This window comes from Drosophila obscura, unplaced genomic scaffold (assembly GCF_018151105.1).
Source record: "Drosophila obscura isolate BZ-5 IFL unplaced genomic scaffold, ASM1815110v1 contig_4, whole genome shotgun sequence".
NCBI classification, from domain to species: domain Eukaryota; kingdom Metazoa; phylum Arthropoda; class Insecta; order Diptera; family Drosophilidae; genus Drosophila; species Drosophila obscura.
In genome coordinates, this window is record NW_024542828.1 from 891339 (window position 1) to 906921 (window position 15583).

Genomic DNA, 15583 nt, shown 5'->3' on the forward strand with positions numbered 1-15583 from the left:
TCGAATATTACAGAGAATTACCATTAAGTGTTACTCAGTGGTTTGTTGTTGAGTGGCTCACAAACAACAGCTATACGTATGTATAGTTTAGTCACCAATGAGCAACCCAACACCATTACTAGCACTAGAAGGAAACACCAACTGTAGATTAGACCATAAGTTTCATTTCAGTTTTCTTTATTATTTGGGGATGTCTTACTATATATATGTATGTATGTATATGTATATTTGTGTATATGGTATGCCTAAGTCTATTAGGGTTTTACATTTCTGAGCAAGGGGATGGGAACCTTTTGCGGGGCTGACAGGGGATAGGATATATGTACGTAGTATTAACGATAGAGCTTAGAGATAACCATGCATAATCGAGCTGTCGATAGATGTATGAATGTATGAAATTTTATATTATACAGAAGTTCGTAAAGTGTGTGAAAGCATAACAAAAATTGTACGATAGAGAATATTTATATATAAAACAATTGGGTTAAGTGCAAGATGGCAAATGAAAACCAGTTCCTTATTTGCGGCGGGAGCGTGTGGCTCTCTTGGGCGCCTCGTCGTTGCTGGAGGCTGGCTCTGCCACGGCCGGAGTGGCCTCGAAGTGAACCTTCTTGGCACGGCCACTGCGTGCCGTCGGGGCTGATGGGGCAGCGGCTTCCGTTGACGGAGCTGGCTGCTCTGCCTCTGGTTCGACAATTGGGGCTGCCTTGGCAGCTCTTCCGCGTCCACGGCCTGCTGGTTTCTTGGCGGCCACAGCCACCACCGGCTCCTTTGTAGGCTCCGGCTGCTCCCCGTCGGAAATCATCACCACTGGGGTCTTGGCACGGGCTCCACCACGTGCTTTCTTGGCGACCGGCTGAGCCTCTGGGTCTGGCTCAGTCCCGACTTTGGCTTTGCGTGCGTTGCCACGCGCATTCTTCCTGGCCGCTGCCTTGGGCTCCGCCTCCTCCATCTCTGCAGACTCTGCTTCGGCCACATCCTCGGCCTTGCGACGGGTGCCACGTCCTTTAACAGCGGCGGTCGTTGCCACCGCTGGTGCATCCTCTGCAACTTCTGTGACCGCCTTCTTCACTGGAGGCTCCTCCTCGTGCGGCTCCTCAGCGCCTGCCTTGCCCTTGCGTCGCCTGGGCGTGGCTGGTCTGGGCGTGGTGTCTACAATCAGCTCCAGGGCCTTGACTGTCGGATTCCTCTGGCGCCGGCTGCGGGACGGGGTCGGCTTGTCATCGTCGGGGGCTTCTGTGTAGTTCTTCCGCGGCAGATTGCGTCCCTCACGCCTCTTCGAAGTTGTGGGGTCCGGCAGAGTCACCGTGGGTATCTCCGGGGTGGTCGGGGTGGCTGTGGCTGGCTCCTCGGTCGGTGGACCCTTTTGAGAGGGTGTTGGCGTTGTGGGAGTCTCCTCCACCACGGGCGTATTGGCTGCTGCCTTGCCAGTGGTCACCGGCTTGCGGTTGCGTCGTGATCCAGAGCTAGGCTTGTCATCGTCGGGGACTTCTGTGTAGTTCTTCCGCGGAATATTCCGTCCTTCGCGTCGTCGTGGTGTCAGCTCATCCTCGGTGTGGGAGGGCGAGGAGTACACCCCATCGTTGGGTTTCTCTGGGGAGCCCAAAGCGGTGGCAGTGACGGTCGGAACGATTCCTGTGGGAGCTTCTTGGTTAGTGAGCTGCGCATCGATGCCTTCTTCCTTGGCGGAGGCTTTGCGTCCTCGTCGCGCCGTTGTCTTTTTGGCTTGGGGTGTCCCCTCGTCGATACTCGCCGATGGTTTCCGGACAGCTCGCGTTGGCTTTTTCTTCTCTGCCAGATCCACATCCACGCTTGGTTTGCGACCTCGTCGTGCTGGCTTCACGCTGGCTGTTGATGCTTCCTGGATCTCGGGAAGAGGAGCCTCCAGGGGTGCACCTTCTGCGCTGTGACGCTTTGACTTTGGCTCCGCCTGGTCGACCTTAGCTTCTTCTACGGTCGCCTTGCGCCCGCGTCGCCGGGAGCTGGTTGCCTCGACATGCTCCTCGGGTACATCCACCGACTCGGTTGTGGGTTTGCGTCCGCGTCGACGCGTCTTTTGCTCCTCCTCGTCCAGCAGCAGCTTCTTTGGCTCTGGCTCTTGCTCGATTTCCTCAGTGATCTCCTCCAGATGTGGATCCACGGGCTCCGCTGAAGCAATGCGCTTCGTTAATGCTGGTTCTTTATCTGCTGTTGCGTCTGCTTTCTGTCCCCGTCGCCTGGGCTTCTCGAGGACATCCGGAGCTGCCAGCTCGACATCCACGGAAGGCTTGCGTCCACGTCGCTTGGGTCTGTCTGCCTGGGCATCTGTCTGATCCTCTTTAGTGGCTGTTGGCTGGCTGGCCTGTTCAGTTTTTACACGCTCCGAGGACTTACGGGTTCGTTTTAGGGGCTTCATTGGTTCAGCCCCAGCCCCAGCTGCTTGATCTTCTTTGATAGCTGCCAGAAGCCCCAGGGCTTTGGGGTTCTGTGTATCATCCTTTGCGGCCTCCTTCTCTGCAGATGGAGGTCGTCCGCGTCGCTTCGATGTCTCAGGCAGAACCTCCTTTGGGGGCTTCCTGAGCTCGGAGTCCACTGTGTGATCTTCTTTGACGGGGGCCACGATCTCCTGGGCTTTGGCCTTCTGTGGTTCATTCTTCTCCGCCGATGGAAGCCGTCCACGTCGCTTCGCTGTCTCAGGTCGAGCTTCTGTAGTTAAAGGTAGCAGCTCCTTCTTCTGTTTACTCTGCTCGGATGGCATCTCTTCCTCTTCGATGGCATTCAGAATCCCCTCCGCCTTGTTCTTGGCTTCGTTGTCCTTTGCCTCCTCTGCTGATGGCTTGCGTCCACGTCGCTTGGGCTTTTCCAGATTGGATTTGGACGTCTCTGGCTCTGGGTTCGCTTCGTCTACTTCTTTGGACGGCTTTCGTCCCCGTCTCTTGGCCGTCTCCATGTTGGCTTCCTTATCCTCGAGGATCGGCTGTTCCTCGGCGGTCGGTTTGCGACCCCGCCTCCTTGGCCTCTCCGAGTCGCTGGCCTCTGTAATTCTCTCCACGGACGAGCCCTTTCTGGTTACCCTCTTGGCGGCAGGCAGTACCTCCTCCTTAGCGTGCGAGTGCTCGTCCTTGCGCTCTAGTCTTGTTACCTTCATTGCCCCCTGCTTGGCTGCCCCTTCTGCTGCCACCTCTGCCTCTTGCTTTTCCCGGTTTTCTGTTTTTGTCTCTGGTTCAACTTTTTTCAAGATTTTTTCTACAAGCGATTGATTTCCGTTTTCAGAATTACTTTCGAGCTGCTTCTCCGTCGCTAACGTTTGCCTTTTGTTCTGTTCAGAATCAGTTTCCACAGGCGCCGCCTGCGTTTCGACACTGATCGAGGCCCCGCCCTCTGGAGCAGATTTCATTTCAGTTGGGGATTCAACGCCTTGGCCGGGAGTAGGCTCAACTGTGGCCGCCTCACTTGGTGCATCATCAGTTGTTGTGACTGGAACTTCAGTTTCCTTTGCAGGATCAGGATCAGTAACAGAAATGCCGCCTTTGGGTTGCACCACCTCAGCGGGAGCACCCGAAGACGAAGGTTGCTCGACTGCAGGTGCTTCTGTGGCAGCTTCCACTGTGGGTGTTGCACTTCGTGTCGGGACTTTTTCCTGCGGGGCGTGGCTCGAATTTGAGTCGCTCAATTCAATCACGACGTCATCCATTTGGACATTAGAGGGGAGCACTTTGGTAGTCGTTTCCCTTCGATTCACATGCAGATCCACAGGCTCGGCTTGTTCTTCCAGCATGTCCATGGCCACAGAATCCTCATCATCCTCATCATCATCTTGGCTAGAAGTTTCTTCTCTTGGGGATGACACTGACTGACTATCGTCTGATATTATTTGGATCTCCTCGTTCGCACTTTGACCTGTATTGGCAGACGGTCTGGGTCTGTTTTCCAGAATGTTTTCAGCATTCAAACCGATTAGGGATTGATTTGTGGGCGTCTCATCGATTACTTCTTCAGACTCTGACGTTGAGGAGGAAACTGATTGAATTTCCTCGGTGGATAAAGGTGTGCTTTCATCATCGATGGAAATTGGAACATTGGGAACAGGTTCCTTCGAAGAGTCTGATTGAATCACTGCTGATACCTCTTCCCTCTCTGATGATGATTGGGAGAGTTCCTTTACTTCCCCTAATGGCTCCTCAATTGGAGGTGGAGCATTGGGAACAGGTTCCTTGCAGGGTTCTGAGCGAATCTCTGCGCGTTCCTCTTCTTTTTCTGGTAATGAATGATTTACAGGCTCCTCAACTGCAGGTAGAGGGCTGCTTTCCTCTGCGATGGCAATTGGGGCACTAGAGACAGGTCCCTTGGAGGATTCCAAATGAGTCTGTGATGTTTCTTTCTCTGGTGATGATTGTGGCAGTTCCTTTACTACCTCTGCAGACTCCTCAACTGAAGGGGGGCTCTCTTGAGCTTCCGCAATTGCACTGGATCCGTCATGAAGTTCGGCTTTAGCTTCAGGTTCGGTTTCAGTTTCAGTTTCTTGTTGAATATTCAGCTCTGGTGTTACAGCAATCTTTTCTTGTACTTTGGGTTCATCTGGAGTTGAATCCTCTTGAACAGCAGCCACTTCGTTGGTTGTAGCTGCCTCTTGGATGACTTCTGCATCAGATGTGGACATTGTTTCGCTTTCTTTGGGTAACTCGATGGCTGCGGCTGTGGTTGTCGGTGTTGCTTTTGGGTCCACAGCTGAGATCGCATCAGTCTTCTCTTCCTCCGTCGTGTGGACAGGTGATTCTTTGTCAGAAAATGACTGTTCGATGACGGGTGCACGGGTTTCTGCATCGCCCGAAACCTCGACTGTAATGACTTTGTCTTCGTTTGTCGATTTCCTCTGGACTGAAGGCTCCTCCAAGGGCAATGTCTTCGCTTCTTGGGCTGCGACCTCTTCATCAGCTGCTTTAAGTGGTTCATCGCTTGGTGGCTTGCGAGCTTCTGGGGCTTCCTCCACATATTCAAAATTGTTGGAGGCATCTAATTGGATGACGTCATTTCCGTTCTCCCTAGCAGGTTCTTGTTCTTGCGGTGGGGATCTCTCTGCTTCGTTTACGACCTCAGGGATGTCCTCCCTTTGCGTGACATCCATGTCCCTTGATGCTTCCAGAATGGAAACCTCTTCAGGCTGTTCGATTAAAGATTCGTCGCTGGAAGCAGGTTTCTCGTCAGTTTCCACGTCCTGGCCATTGCTCTGTTCACCTCCACTTGGACTCTCGTTTTTGGTTGTGTCCAATGCTTGCTTTGCATCTTCTTGAATGGCATCCTCTTTGATCATTTTATCTGCAGATACTTCGACTGGACATGCTTCAGGCTCAGGCATTTCCTCGATAGTAGAAACATCTTCAAGACGGTTTGAGGCATCCAATTGAATAACCTCATCTGTCTGTCTATCCTTTATCTTCTCAGCTAAGCTTATATCCTGCGTTGGATCCACTGCAGTTGACTCATCCAGATTATTTGGTTCTGCGGAAACCGCGTTGGCGACCTCCACGCCAGCTGCAGGTTTCTCATTTGCTTCAGCATTGGTAGGCACGTCCAGTGTGGTCCCATCATCCTTCTCCTTTTGGCTGGGACCATTGGTCTGCTGAACCTCAGAGCGAATCTCATCTAGAGTTGTTTCCAATGCAATGGAATCGTCTTGATTCTCTTCAATCAAAGATTCCTCTGGAACCTCTTCAACTAAAGATTCTTCTGAAACCTCTTCAATCAATGATTCTTCTGGGACGACTTCAATCAAAGATTCCTCTGGAACGTCTTCAACTAAGGATTCCTCTGGAGCCTCTTCCACTAAGGATTCCTCTGGAACCTCTTTCACTAAAGATTCCTCTGGAACCTCTTCCACTAAGGATTCATCTGGAACCTCTTTAACTAAAGATTCCTCTGGAACGACTTCAATCAAAGATTCCTCTTCCACTAAGGATTCCTCTGGAACCTCTTCCACTAAGGATTCCTCTGGAACCTCTTTAACTAAAGATTCCTCTGGAACGTCTTCAATCAAAGATTCCTCTTCCACGAAGGATTCCTCTGGAACCTCTTCCACTAGGGATTCATCTGGAACCTCTTTAACTAAGGATCCATCTGGGACGACTTCGATTAAAGATTCTTCGGTTGAAGCTGCTTCAGCTACTTGCGGTTGATCGATGATTGACTCTTCAACAGACTCGTCAACGGTTTCTGTAACGCTGAATGCATCCAAATGAATTTTCCCATCCTCAGGTAGTGTCTCAGCCTCCTTTCGATTCTCAGCTATGCTGATTTCTTGTGTAACGTCCACCACATTTGCGTCATCTTCCAGACTATGGGCTTCTTCTTTGGCTGGTTCACTTGCAGAATCAGCAGCAGGAACCGCTTCGCTTTCCGGTTCTTCAGCTGTTTCAGGCGCAATTGAAGCTTGCGATTCTTCGGCTTCGCGTTCGACCGTTTTTAGTATCTGTTGATCTTCGGAATCAAATGTATCTTGAATAGCGTTTACAACAGCCGAAACACCCTGTACATTCTCTTCCTCAGTTCCTTCCTCAACCAAAGATGCTTCGGCAGGCGTTTTGTTTGCTTCTGGCGTTTGCTCAACGATATCCAAACTATTCTCAACTGATGGGATATCATCACTTCCTTTTGGAGCTGGAGATTCTTCACAAGTCACCTTCTCCTGTTCGTCTGTATCCTCTGGTGTCCGCTTGATTGGTGATTTTCGTTCTGACGTCTCTTCCAGAGGCGTCCTTTCAGTGACCTTGTCCGTGGTGCTTTCGTCTGCCAACTCTTTGGGCGACGAATCGACTTCGACCTCTGACTTTTCTCCTGCGCTTTCCTCTGGCAACTCCTGGGGTGATACTCCAGGTACGATTTCCTTACTTGCGATTGGAGGAGTAGCCGATGACTGGCTGATACTGCTTATGGAAGCATTTGCAATGCTACAGCTTGAGACATTCAATTCGATGGCCGAATACTCGATTGAAGAGTCGAGAGGATAGCTCTCGGACTCTGTGGTCGTCGCCTCCAAGACAGAGGAGACATCCGTTGCTTTAGCCTGTGGCGGTTCGGTGCCTTCGCTTGAATCCAGTTCAATTACCAGTGAAGAATCGTTGGGCAGAGTCAGAGTTTTGCCTGGGGTTTCGCTGGGTTTGGTGGCATTGATGCTGCTTTCAGCCGTGATATCTTGCACCTCAATCAAAGAAATCTCATCAACTGAAGAGTCTACAGCTGGTGTGTCAGCTCCCATGGATTCCTCGACAGATCTAGGCACATCCTTGCCATTTGTGTCCGTTGCATCTGTAGCAGCGTATTCGCTGGGCTCCTCAAGGAATCTACTGCTGATTTCTTCCCCCACCTTCTTCTTGGGAATGACTTCATGCTCTGCAATTGTCTCTGTCGGTTCAGCATCCTCCTCATCATCGCTGAACACCAAGGGCTCGCTCATGCCAATGATTGAGTCAGTGTCAGAGCGATCGTCACCTGGGATCGGGACAGATGGCGGACGGATGGTCTGAACCTTTGTCTCCTCCACGGTCACGCCGCCCGATTCAACACCGGAGACAGACACTATCAGAGGGTCTGAGAACATTGAGTCCGAGGTCTGATCCAGCAGCTGTATGCCGCTTATGTCATTGACGCTTGACGAGGTGGGCCTAGACGCCTCCCCTCCCTCCTCGGTCAGTGTGCTGAGCTCCAAGTCTGCCCTGATGGCAGCTTTGTAGGTGGTGCTGGTCGTCGCAGTCTTGCTGTAAGTCGGGGCCGCACTCAAATTCATCAGGTCCTCCGACGAGACCGAGTCGTTCTGCTTGTAGGCAGCCAGCGGATCGGCGTCAGTCGCCATGCTCACGGTGGTCACATTTATTTCGGTTTCAGTGTCCTCCACGTGTGCAGCGGACGTGCTGGGGACATCGTGAAAGATATTGTCCAAGGGCAGGGTGAGTCCTCCAACGCTCAGGTCGTACCTCAACACCACCGAGTCTCTGTTAGATTCCTTGCGCGAATGCAACACCGCACTGGCTGGCTCATTGGGTACCATAATATTCTTGGCGCTGGGAGTCTTCAGAATCTTGTCGAGGTCCCTGCCCTCCGCACCTTCCGCTAGTGGTCTCTGCCTGCTCCTGCGGGGTGTGTCTGAGACGCTGTCAGAGGCCTCCAGCAGCTCCTCAATGTTGCCCAGTATGGGCGAAGCAGGCATCTTGGGTGTCTGCATCAGTTCCCGCAATCCCTTGAACAGCGGCGTGCTGCAGTTTTTGGGCGTCTTTAGCAAATCTCTCAGGCCGTGATAGTCCACATGGTCGGGCTCATCTGTGACCAGTTCTGTGCCATAATCTTCATCTTCAGCGGCTGCCCTTTCGTCTGTAACAAAGCAAACCCTTCAGATATACACACATAATCCCAAAGACTGGTCTGGATTTCAGCTTACCATCTGCTGTAGCAACTTCCTCCACAATGGCGCCCATGTCGCCGACTGATTCATCGACTAAATTGGTCCGCTTGGGCGTGTTTAGAAGGCGCTTCGACTGCCGCGTTGGCGTGCCCATGTCCTCGGTCAGGCGCCGCTTTCGCGTGGGCGTGGCCAAGGCCTGGGTGTCGGCCGATGAGAAAGAGGCGCGTCGCGTGCGTTGGCTGATTGCATCTTTTTCGCACTTAACCTCGACAGAGGCGCGACGAGTGCTGCGCCGCGGAGTGGTGGCCACAATCCTCTGGTCGGCGGAGAGACGGCGCGAGCTCCTCCTAGGCAGGGGTGTTTTTAAAGATGGGGCTACTTTTTCCACTCCCATATCCGGCTGCTCAACTGGTGAGGGTTCTACAGCGGAAGCTTCGTTCTGTTTATTCGTTTTCAGACTCTCTGAAGACTCTGAAGGAACTTCTGCAGCTGAAATTCGAGGCTTGAGTGTGATTCGATCCCAAATAGAATTCATGACTCACCTTCCACATCAGATTTCGGATCTGTGGGGACCTCCTCGCAAATGCTGTCCTCAATTACAACTGCACCTGAGGGAAAAAAAAGAATTTTAGGCTGTAGGAACTGTAGGAATCGAATCAAAGAATCCTTTTCACCCCACTTACCCTCGTCGCTTTTCTCGGGCAAGTCCACGAGCACCTCTTCACATATGCTATCATCGATGACAGGAGTCTCCTCTACTGCATCCCCTGTATCTACTGATGGCTCTTCAGCGGCTACCACTGGGCTGGGACTCTTTAAGCTGTCTTCTATGGGCTTGGTGGCCACAGCTTCAGTGCCGTCCATCTCTGCGGTTATCAAAGCAGCAAAAGCCTCGACTGAAGATCCCGCTTTGATTGGCTCTTCTCCGCATTCGTCATCATCGTGATCATTGATGGTAAAAGTGCGGCTCAGGTTATCATCGGAATCGTCAAGTTTCTCTGGGGTGGAGCATTTGCTTTTAGATATATTTAATGCCTTCCCCTCGCTTTCGCTCGTTTGAGGCGTCGATCGGGTGATGGACAGGGCTGGCTTGGGCGATCCATGCCTGGGTGACCCGATCCTAGGCGTCGACCCTGGCTTGGGGGAACCGTCTCGGGGAGAGTTGCTGAGAGAGCGTCGAGCCTTGGCCACCAACTTGTTGCTCATTTCCACATGGGGGCTGCGTCTGGCCACCGCCAGGGACTTCCTCATCTTGGAGAGTTTGTTCTCCCGGGGGCTCACAAAGAACAGAGATGGGCGCTTCCGAGGCGAGGTGCTGGGTGTCTTGGCTTTCTCCTGATCGGCGGCTCGTTGGGCAGGGGTCCGTTTCTGCGGATGGAAGGGCAGGCGACGGGGCGTGGTAAGGCACTGACGACGCGCCTCCAACAGAGATGGGCGCTTGGGCGTGGCCACAGGTGTTGTTGCCTCCACCCGATTCGCAGCAATCTGCTTTTTGGTACTCGTGAGCAGAGCCCGTTTCATCAGGGATTGTGGCGTCCGCTTGGGGGTCGCCGCAGCCGCCAGTCGCTTGGGTGTCTTGGCCAGTTGGTGCGACGGAGCAGGAGATGGCGGCGTATCCGATTTGGTAATGTCTATGACGAGCGGCGTGACATCTGACGACTCATCGGCGCTGTCGGACACACTGATGGGCGTCAGCTTGAGCGTGGGACGCAGCTTTTGTGGTGTTGTCAGGTCGATGAGATACATGGAGGTGGAGGTCTCCCGCCGGGCCTTCTTCGATGTGGATGGTGTGCTGAAGTCGAGCAGATCCCGACTGCAGCTGTCCTCATTCAGCTCCGATAGCACACTCTTCGGCGTGCTGTAGACGCTCTTGGGCGTGGAGATTGTCGGCGTGCTGGGTTTGCGGACACATGTGAAGGACTTCTCCGTCTTGACACCAGTTTCGCGGGGGGAAAATGAGGTGATGACCACATCGGAGAGGGCGCAGAGCTTCAGCAGCTTCTTGTGACTGGCTGGTGGGGTGGCTGTGTTCTCTTTGTTTTGCGTGGCATCCAGAAGATCTACTTTCGGAGTCTGACAAGCTGCCGAAGCTGTTGCTGCTGGCTCGTCGTCTGCATTTGGCGGAGTCTTGCAGCGTTGGCTCTCATCTGCCTCCACATGGGCATCGCTTTGGTCACGCGACTCTATCGACGTGTTGCCTTCGTCATCCGAATTGATGCAATAGCGAAAGCTGCAAATGACACATTGATGATGATTATTTATTGTGGCGGAAATTCTAGGGCAATACACATATGTAGGGAATATGTGCACACATACACAGGAACAAACAACAAACAAACACACTCGCACACACGCAGAGATGGAGGATATTTTAGGGTTGGCCGTCGTCTACCTGGGTGACTGCCTGCCCTCCCAGACGGCTTCACTTACTTGTGCACGGTCAAACGCTTGTCGATCTGAGGCCGATGGGAATGCAACTGTAAGGCAAACAAAGGGAAAGGGCGTCTTGAGAAACTGTACTTGGCATTGAGGCGGACTCTGCTGAGGCTCCAAATTGACAGACATACCTTCAGGGATGGACAGGAGTTGGAGGCCTGCTCGATGGGCGACAGACGTTCCGGAGTGCGCGGCACATCCTCCGCCTCGGAGGTCTTGGGAAACTCCCAAGTGTAGATCTGATTGAGTATGGTGATGCGTCCGCCATGCAGCAGCGGCCGCTTGCCATAGACAACCTTGTCGTTCAGATGGATGGGCTCCTTGCGCGATTTGTTGTTGATGGTTACCTGGGGACGAGCACATGCTGTTGATAGGGCAAATCAATGCACTCCCCCACCCCCTCCACTCACCCTGCCGAAGGCGTCGCATTTTATTTCGCAGAGCACCTCCTCAACCTGGGGCCCATCCAGGACCAGGTCACAGCTCAGATACGAGCCTACTTGGAAGGTGCGTCCTTTGGCCGCCACAACCACGGGCAAGCCGCTTTCGTCCACATACCGCAATTTAGCGCCATCCAAAGACATTTTGATGGAAATGCTCTGCCGGGCCCGCAAAGTAAGAGGGGAGTATGAGTGGCGCAACTTTGGCTTGGGTGCAAAAAAAAACACGAAACGAAAAGATGCCGCACGGCGGATGAGACCAGCGAGACTTAAACGAGTCGCGAACGAGTAATTGTTCACCAATAAATGGTACACTTTTCACACAACTATGATGGTTCCCCCTGCATTACGATATTTAATATCTGATGTATCAAACATGTAAAACTCTGTGCAGGAATTTTTTTTTTGCAATGGACGCGCAAGTGCGATGCGTCTAAAATTAGAGATGGTCCGTTAAGTTCGAAATTGAGTATCTTGGGGCTGCCAACTTGCTCAAATTTAAATGACACATGTTTTCAGTTTTTATCACTAGCTCAGCGCGTTTAATCTTGTTGCGATTCGCTTTTTCTCCACAATTACACATAGCACATAATTCAATTATTAAATCGGCCTTGAGTCGAGTTCCGAAAAACTGCACGCTAGCAAAATCAGAGTTGATATTCGTATGAAACCAATAATATTGTTATGACATTAGACGTTTGCCAATTTTTCTGCGTAGAGTGGGATAGCATGAGATAAAAACATGCAACATTATTTTTCGTAGCCGTCTCTAGACACGTATAATGGCTTTCAGTCGAACAACTGAGGCACTAATTGATACCAAGCCAGCTGCTCCCAGCTCAACTGGAAAGCTAGCTTGACGCATATACATCCCTATTTTACCCAGCTAGTCAGTTAGCAAAGTCTAATGTCATAGCACCATAAGAAATTTGTTCGAGCGCAAACTGTTTGCTACGGTCAGTTCGTCAGGCAGTCCTCAGTTCAAGGCAAAAAATGCCGATAGATACTAAAAAAGCAGCCGATAGTATTTGTTGGTTCGTTGGTATTTTAAAAGCCGCTCAAAAAATATATAAGTGTTCTTTTTCCGCTAGGTACGGTACCCTAACAAACACAAACACGTAAAAGTTTTAGCCTAGTACTCTGATCGAAAAAACACCTCGCGAACAGAATCAGGGTTGATATTCGTATGAAACCGATAAGAAATTTTGTACGGCAAAAACTGTTTTCTAGGCTCTGTACGGAAGGCAGTACTCAGATCTTATTTTCCGAAAACAAAAGGGGGCAAGAAACAGAAAATATTTCAAAGATTTGCTTGTTTTTTTGGTTATGTTTGTTTTTTCGTCCCACCTCGAAATTTATATCAATTTGATATATTTTGCCAGCAAACACGAAGCAAACATTGCAATATGAGAGCAAAAAACCATATGAAATATTTAAGTAATGAAGACAAATAGAATCTAATTAATGCATTATTATATGAATGAAAATTATATGGGTATTATAATTTATTATTTTTTACTAATTTTCATATATACAAAACAAATATTGTTTTTAAAACATTTTGTCTTCACGGTGGTCGGCACGGTAGGCGTCGCCATCTGCTGCTGCTGATAGTCAGACACATTACCTTGCCAATACAATATTGGAGAGCAAGCCCAGGAAGAGGGCCCCAGCCAGAAGTATTTTAAACAAAAAACCAAGAAATGGTCTGAGCAGTGTAACCGTTCGGAATGCAGTGCACACCTCTGGTCACACACTGGCCGCTCGAAGAATATATGACATTTGTTTGCTGACAAAAAAATTTTTGCATCGAGTACTAGGCTTTCAAAATGGAAAGCAACGAACCAAATTTTATGATATAATAATGAAGAAAAACAAAATCTAATTAAGGCAGCTATAAGATGGAAAATTATAATTTACTATGTTCATTAATACGAGTATGTATGAATATAAATCAAACATATCATTGTACCTCTTCTGGCGAAATCATGCATTTTTATTCCATACGAATATAATCTCTGATTCGGACCACAGAAAATATAGCGCGTCTGAGTACTAGGCTTTATAATGTGGTAATGCTGAGCTGGTCACACTAATAACTGATACCAAGTATCGATACAGAATTAGTGCTGGGAAATTCAGCGAATATCATCAGAGAGCCGGAATTTAACATTTACAGAAAATATTAGAAAATCTACGTTCAAAATGGATGTCGACGCTGCACAAAAGACTTGGGAACTGGAGAACAACATACAGACACTGCCCAGCTGTGATGAAATCTTTCGCTATGATGCCGAACAGCAGCGTCAAATTATCGATGCCAAGCCGTGGGAAAAAGATCCACATTTCTTTAAGGACATAAAGATTTCAGCTCTGGCGCTGCTGAAGATAGTCATGCACGCCCGCTCCGGGGGCACACTCGAAGTTATGGGCCTAATGCTGGGCAAGATTGAGGACAACACAATGGTGAGTAGACAAACATATAAATAGAAACAAAGAAGCTCACACCCTGAAGTCTCATTTGCCGGCAGATTGTGATGGACGCGTTTGCATTGCCGGTGGAGGGCACTGAGACACGCGTGAATGCCCAGGCTCAGGCCTATGAGTACATGACTGCCTACATGGAGGCCGCCAAGGAGGTGGGACGCATGGAGCATGCCGTTGGCTGGTACCACAGCCACCCGGGATACGGCTGCTGGCTGTCTGGCATCGATGTCTCCACACAGATGCTCAACCAGACCTACCAGGAGCCGTTCGTGGCCATTGTGGTCGATCCTGTGCGCACTGTCTCCGCTGGCAAGGTCTGTCTGGGCGCCTTCCGCACCTATCCAAAGGGATATAAGCCACCAAATGAGGAGCCATCCGAGTATCAGACCATACCATTGAACAAGATTGAGGATTTCGGTGTGCACTGCAAGCAGTACTATCCGCTGGAGATTAGCTACTTCAAGTCGGCTCTGGACCGCAAATTGCTCGACTCCTTGTGGAACAAGTACTGGGTGAACACCCTGGGCAGCTCTGGTCTGCTGACCAACACGGAATACACCACTGGCCAGATCATGGATTTGTCCGAGAAGCTGGAGCAGAGTGAAAATTTTCTGGGTCGCGGTAAATGTCGAACACAAAGCGAGTCTTGACCCTTCTAATTGCCAGCTTCTTGTTTTACAGGCACCGATGTCAACGAGAAACGCTCCGAGGACAAGCTATCCAAAGCTACGCGCGACTGCAGCCGCTCCACAATTGAGTTGATACACGGCCTGATGGCCCAGATAGTCAAGGACAAGCTCTTCAATAAGGTTGGCCTGGGCAAATAGGCCTCTCCTGCATTAGATTATTATATGTAAAATGCGATACTATACTACTATTTGATACTATGATTTCAAAATACACCGAGTGGATTTTCTAAAAGCAAGAGCGGTTTGAATGCTGAACACTGGAAGATACGGTTTAGAAACGCTTAAAATGTATTTTGGACAGCAGCAGCAATGGCATTGTCTACTCATCAATCAATTGGTTTCATCTTTTATGTATATCGTTAGGCGTATTTTATAACTTTTATTCTCCGATTGCGTGTCTGTCCAGTGTCGGGGCTGCCTGCTGGAGAGCCACTGCATACCGACAGCATAGGCCACAAGTGAGGTGTCAACGCACTCCCTGCACGTGGCCCAATCAATTTCGTTGACTAGAGAGATAGCTTAGTCGCTAATTAAATACGTTGTCACGTTTATAGCCAGGGGGCCCTGGCATACCATCCCCCAGCACCAGATGTCGGCAATGCAAATGCCAAGCTCCTTACTACAGTGAACGCTCGAGAGAATAAACACTAGGTTGTATTATTTGGATAGGAAGGAAACCATCAAAGAGCATGACTGATTAGTCTAGTTTGAATTTCGAGTCCAACTGTTTTTTTTTATTTCAAGATCGGCAATATTGGACCCCAAAGCCTAGACTGTTTCATTTGTAGTCAAAGAACATATATAATTTTTGTATTTAGGGAAAACTGTTTTTCTGGTATAGCACACATATATATATATATATATATAAGTATATCCCCCCGCGAGACCACTGTATTTTCCCTCTCTCTCTCTCTCTCTCATCAACCATATTTAACCGTGTTATCATCACTTTAACTATCCTGGCGTCGCACCATTAAAATGTTAAATATTTGTGTGCATGTGTAGGTGTTTTTGTGTGTTTGCTATACCCCCGAAAATCCCTTTAGCCCAAGTACAACGATAAACAATGCAAACGAATTTATGTGGGGGAATTTTTAAATCCTCTTAAAAATGTCATAAAAGCAAATGTAAATTGTGGCGTCAGACAAACCAAATAATCC

The 15583-nt window shown here is 49.9% G+C and overlaps 2 protein-coding genes across 2 annotated transcripts; one reads left to right on the plus strand and one right to left on the minus strand.

Moving 5' to 3' along the window:
- Positions 1-165: 165 nt before the first annotated feature.
- On the minus strand, positions 166-11689 carry LOC111068476 (titin homolog). Its single transcript, XM_022357968.2, has 7 exons — positions 11218-11689; positions 10939-11154; positions 10802-10848; positions 9055-10601; positions 8914-8979; positions 8408-8860; positions 166-8340 (listed from the first exon to the last, which is right to left on the minus strand). The coding sequence occupies exons 1-7, from the start codon at positions 11389-11391 to the stop codon at positions 518-520; spliced, it is 10326 nt and encodes a 3441-aa protein (XP_022213660.2). The 5' UTR covers positions 11392-11689; the 3' UTR covers positions 166-517.
- Positions 11690-13362: 1673 nt separating this feature from the next.
- Positions 13363-14655, plus strand: LOC111068315 (COP9 signalosome complex subunit 5). The gene is made up of 3 exons (XM_022357707.2): positions 13363-13713; positions 13779-14355; positions 14416-14655. The coding sequence occupies exons 1-3, from the start codon at positions 13453-13455 to the stop codon at positions 14559-14561; spliced, it is 984 nt and encodes a 327-aa protein (XP_022213399.1). The 5' UTR covers positions 13363-13452; the 3' UTR covers positions 14562-14655.
- Positions 14656-15583: the final 928 nt, after the last annotated feature.

Bases quoted from the DNA above. Each gene is read 5' to 3' on its own strand.
- LOC111068315 (XM_022357707.2), top strand. From the start codon at position 13,453: ATGGATGTCGACGCTGCACAAAAGACTTGGGAACTGGAGAACAACATA. The intron at 13,714-13,778 runs GTGAGTAGACAA...ATTTGCCGGCAG, and splicing joins AGATTGAGGACAACACAATG to ATTGTGATGGACGCGTTTGC. The intron at 14,356-14,415 runs GTAAATGTCGAA...CTTGTTTTACAG, and splicing joins TGAAAATTTTCTGGGTCGCG to GCACCGATGTCAACGAGAAA.
- LOC111068476 (XM_022357968.2), bottom strand. From the start codon at position 11,391: ATGTCTTTGGATGGCGCTAAATTGCGGTATGTGGACGAAAGCGGCTTG. The intron at 11,155-11,217 runs GTGAGTGGAGGG...GCTCGTCCCCAG, and splicing joins AATGCGACGCCTTCGGCAGG to GTAACCATCAACAACAAATC. The intron at 8,861-8,913 runs GTGAGTCATGAA...CTCGAATTTCAG, and splicing joins TCCGAAATCTGATGTGGAAG to CTGCAGAAGTTCCTTCAGAG.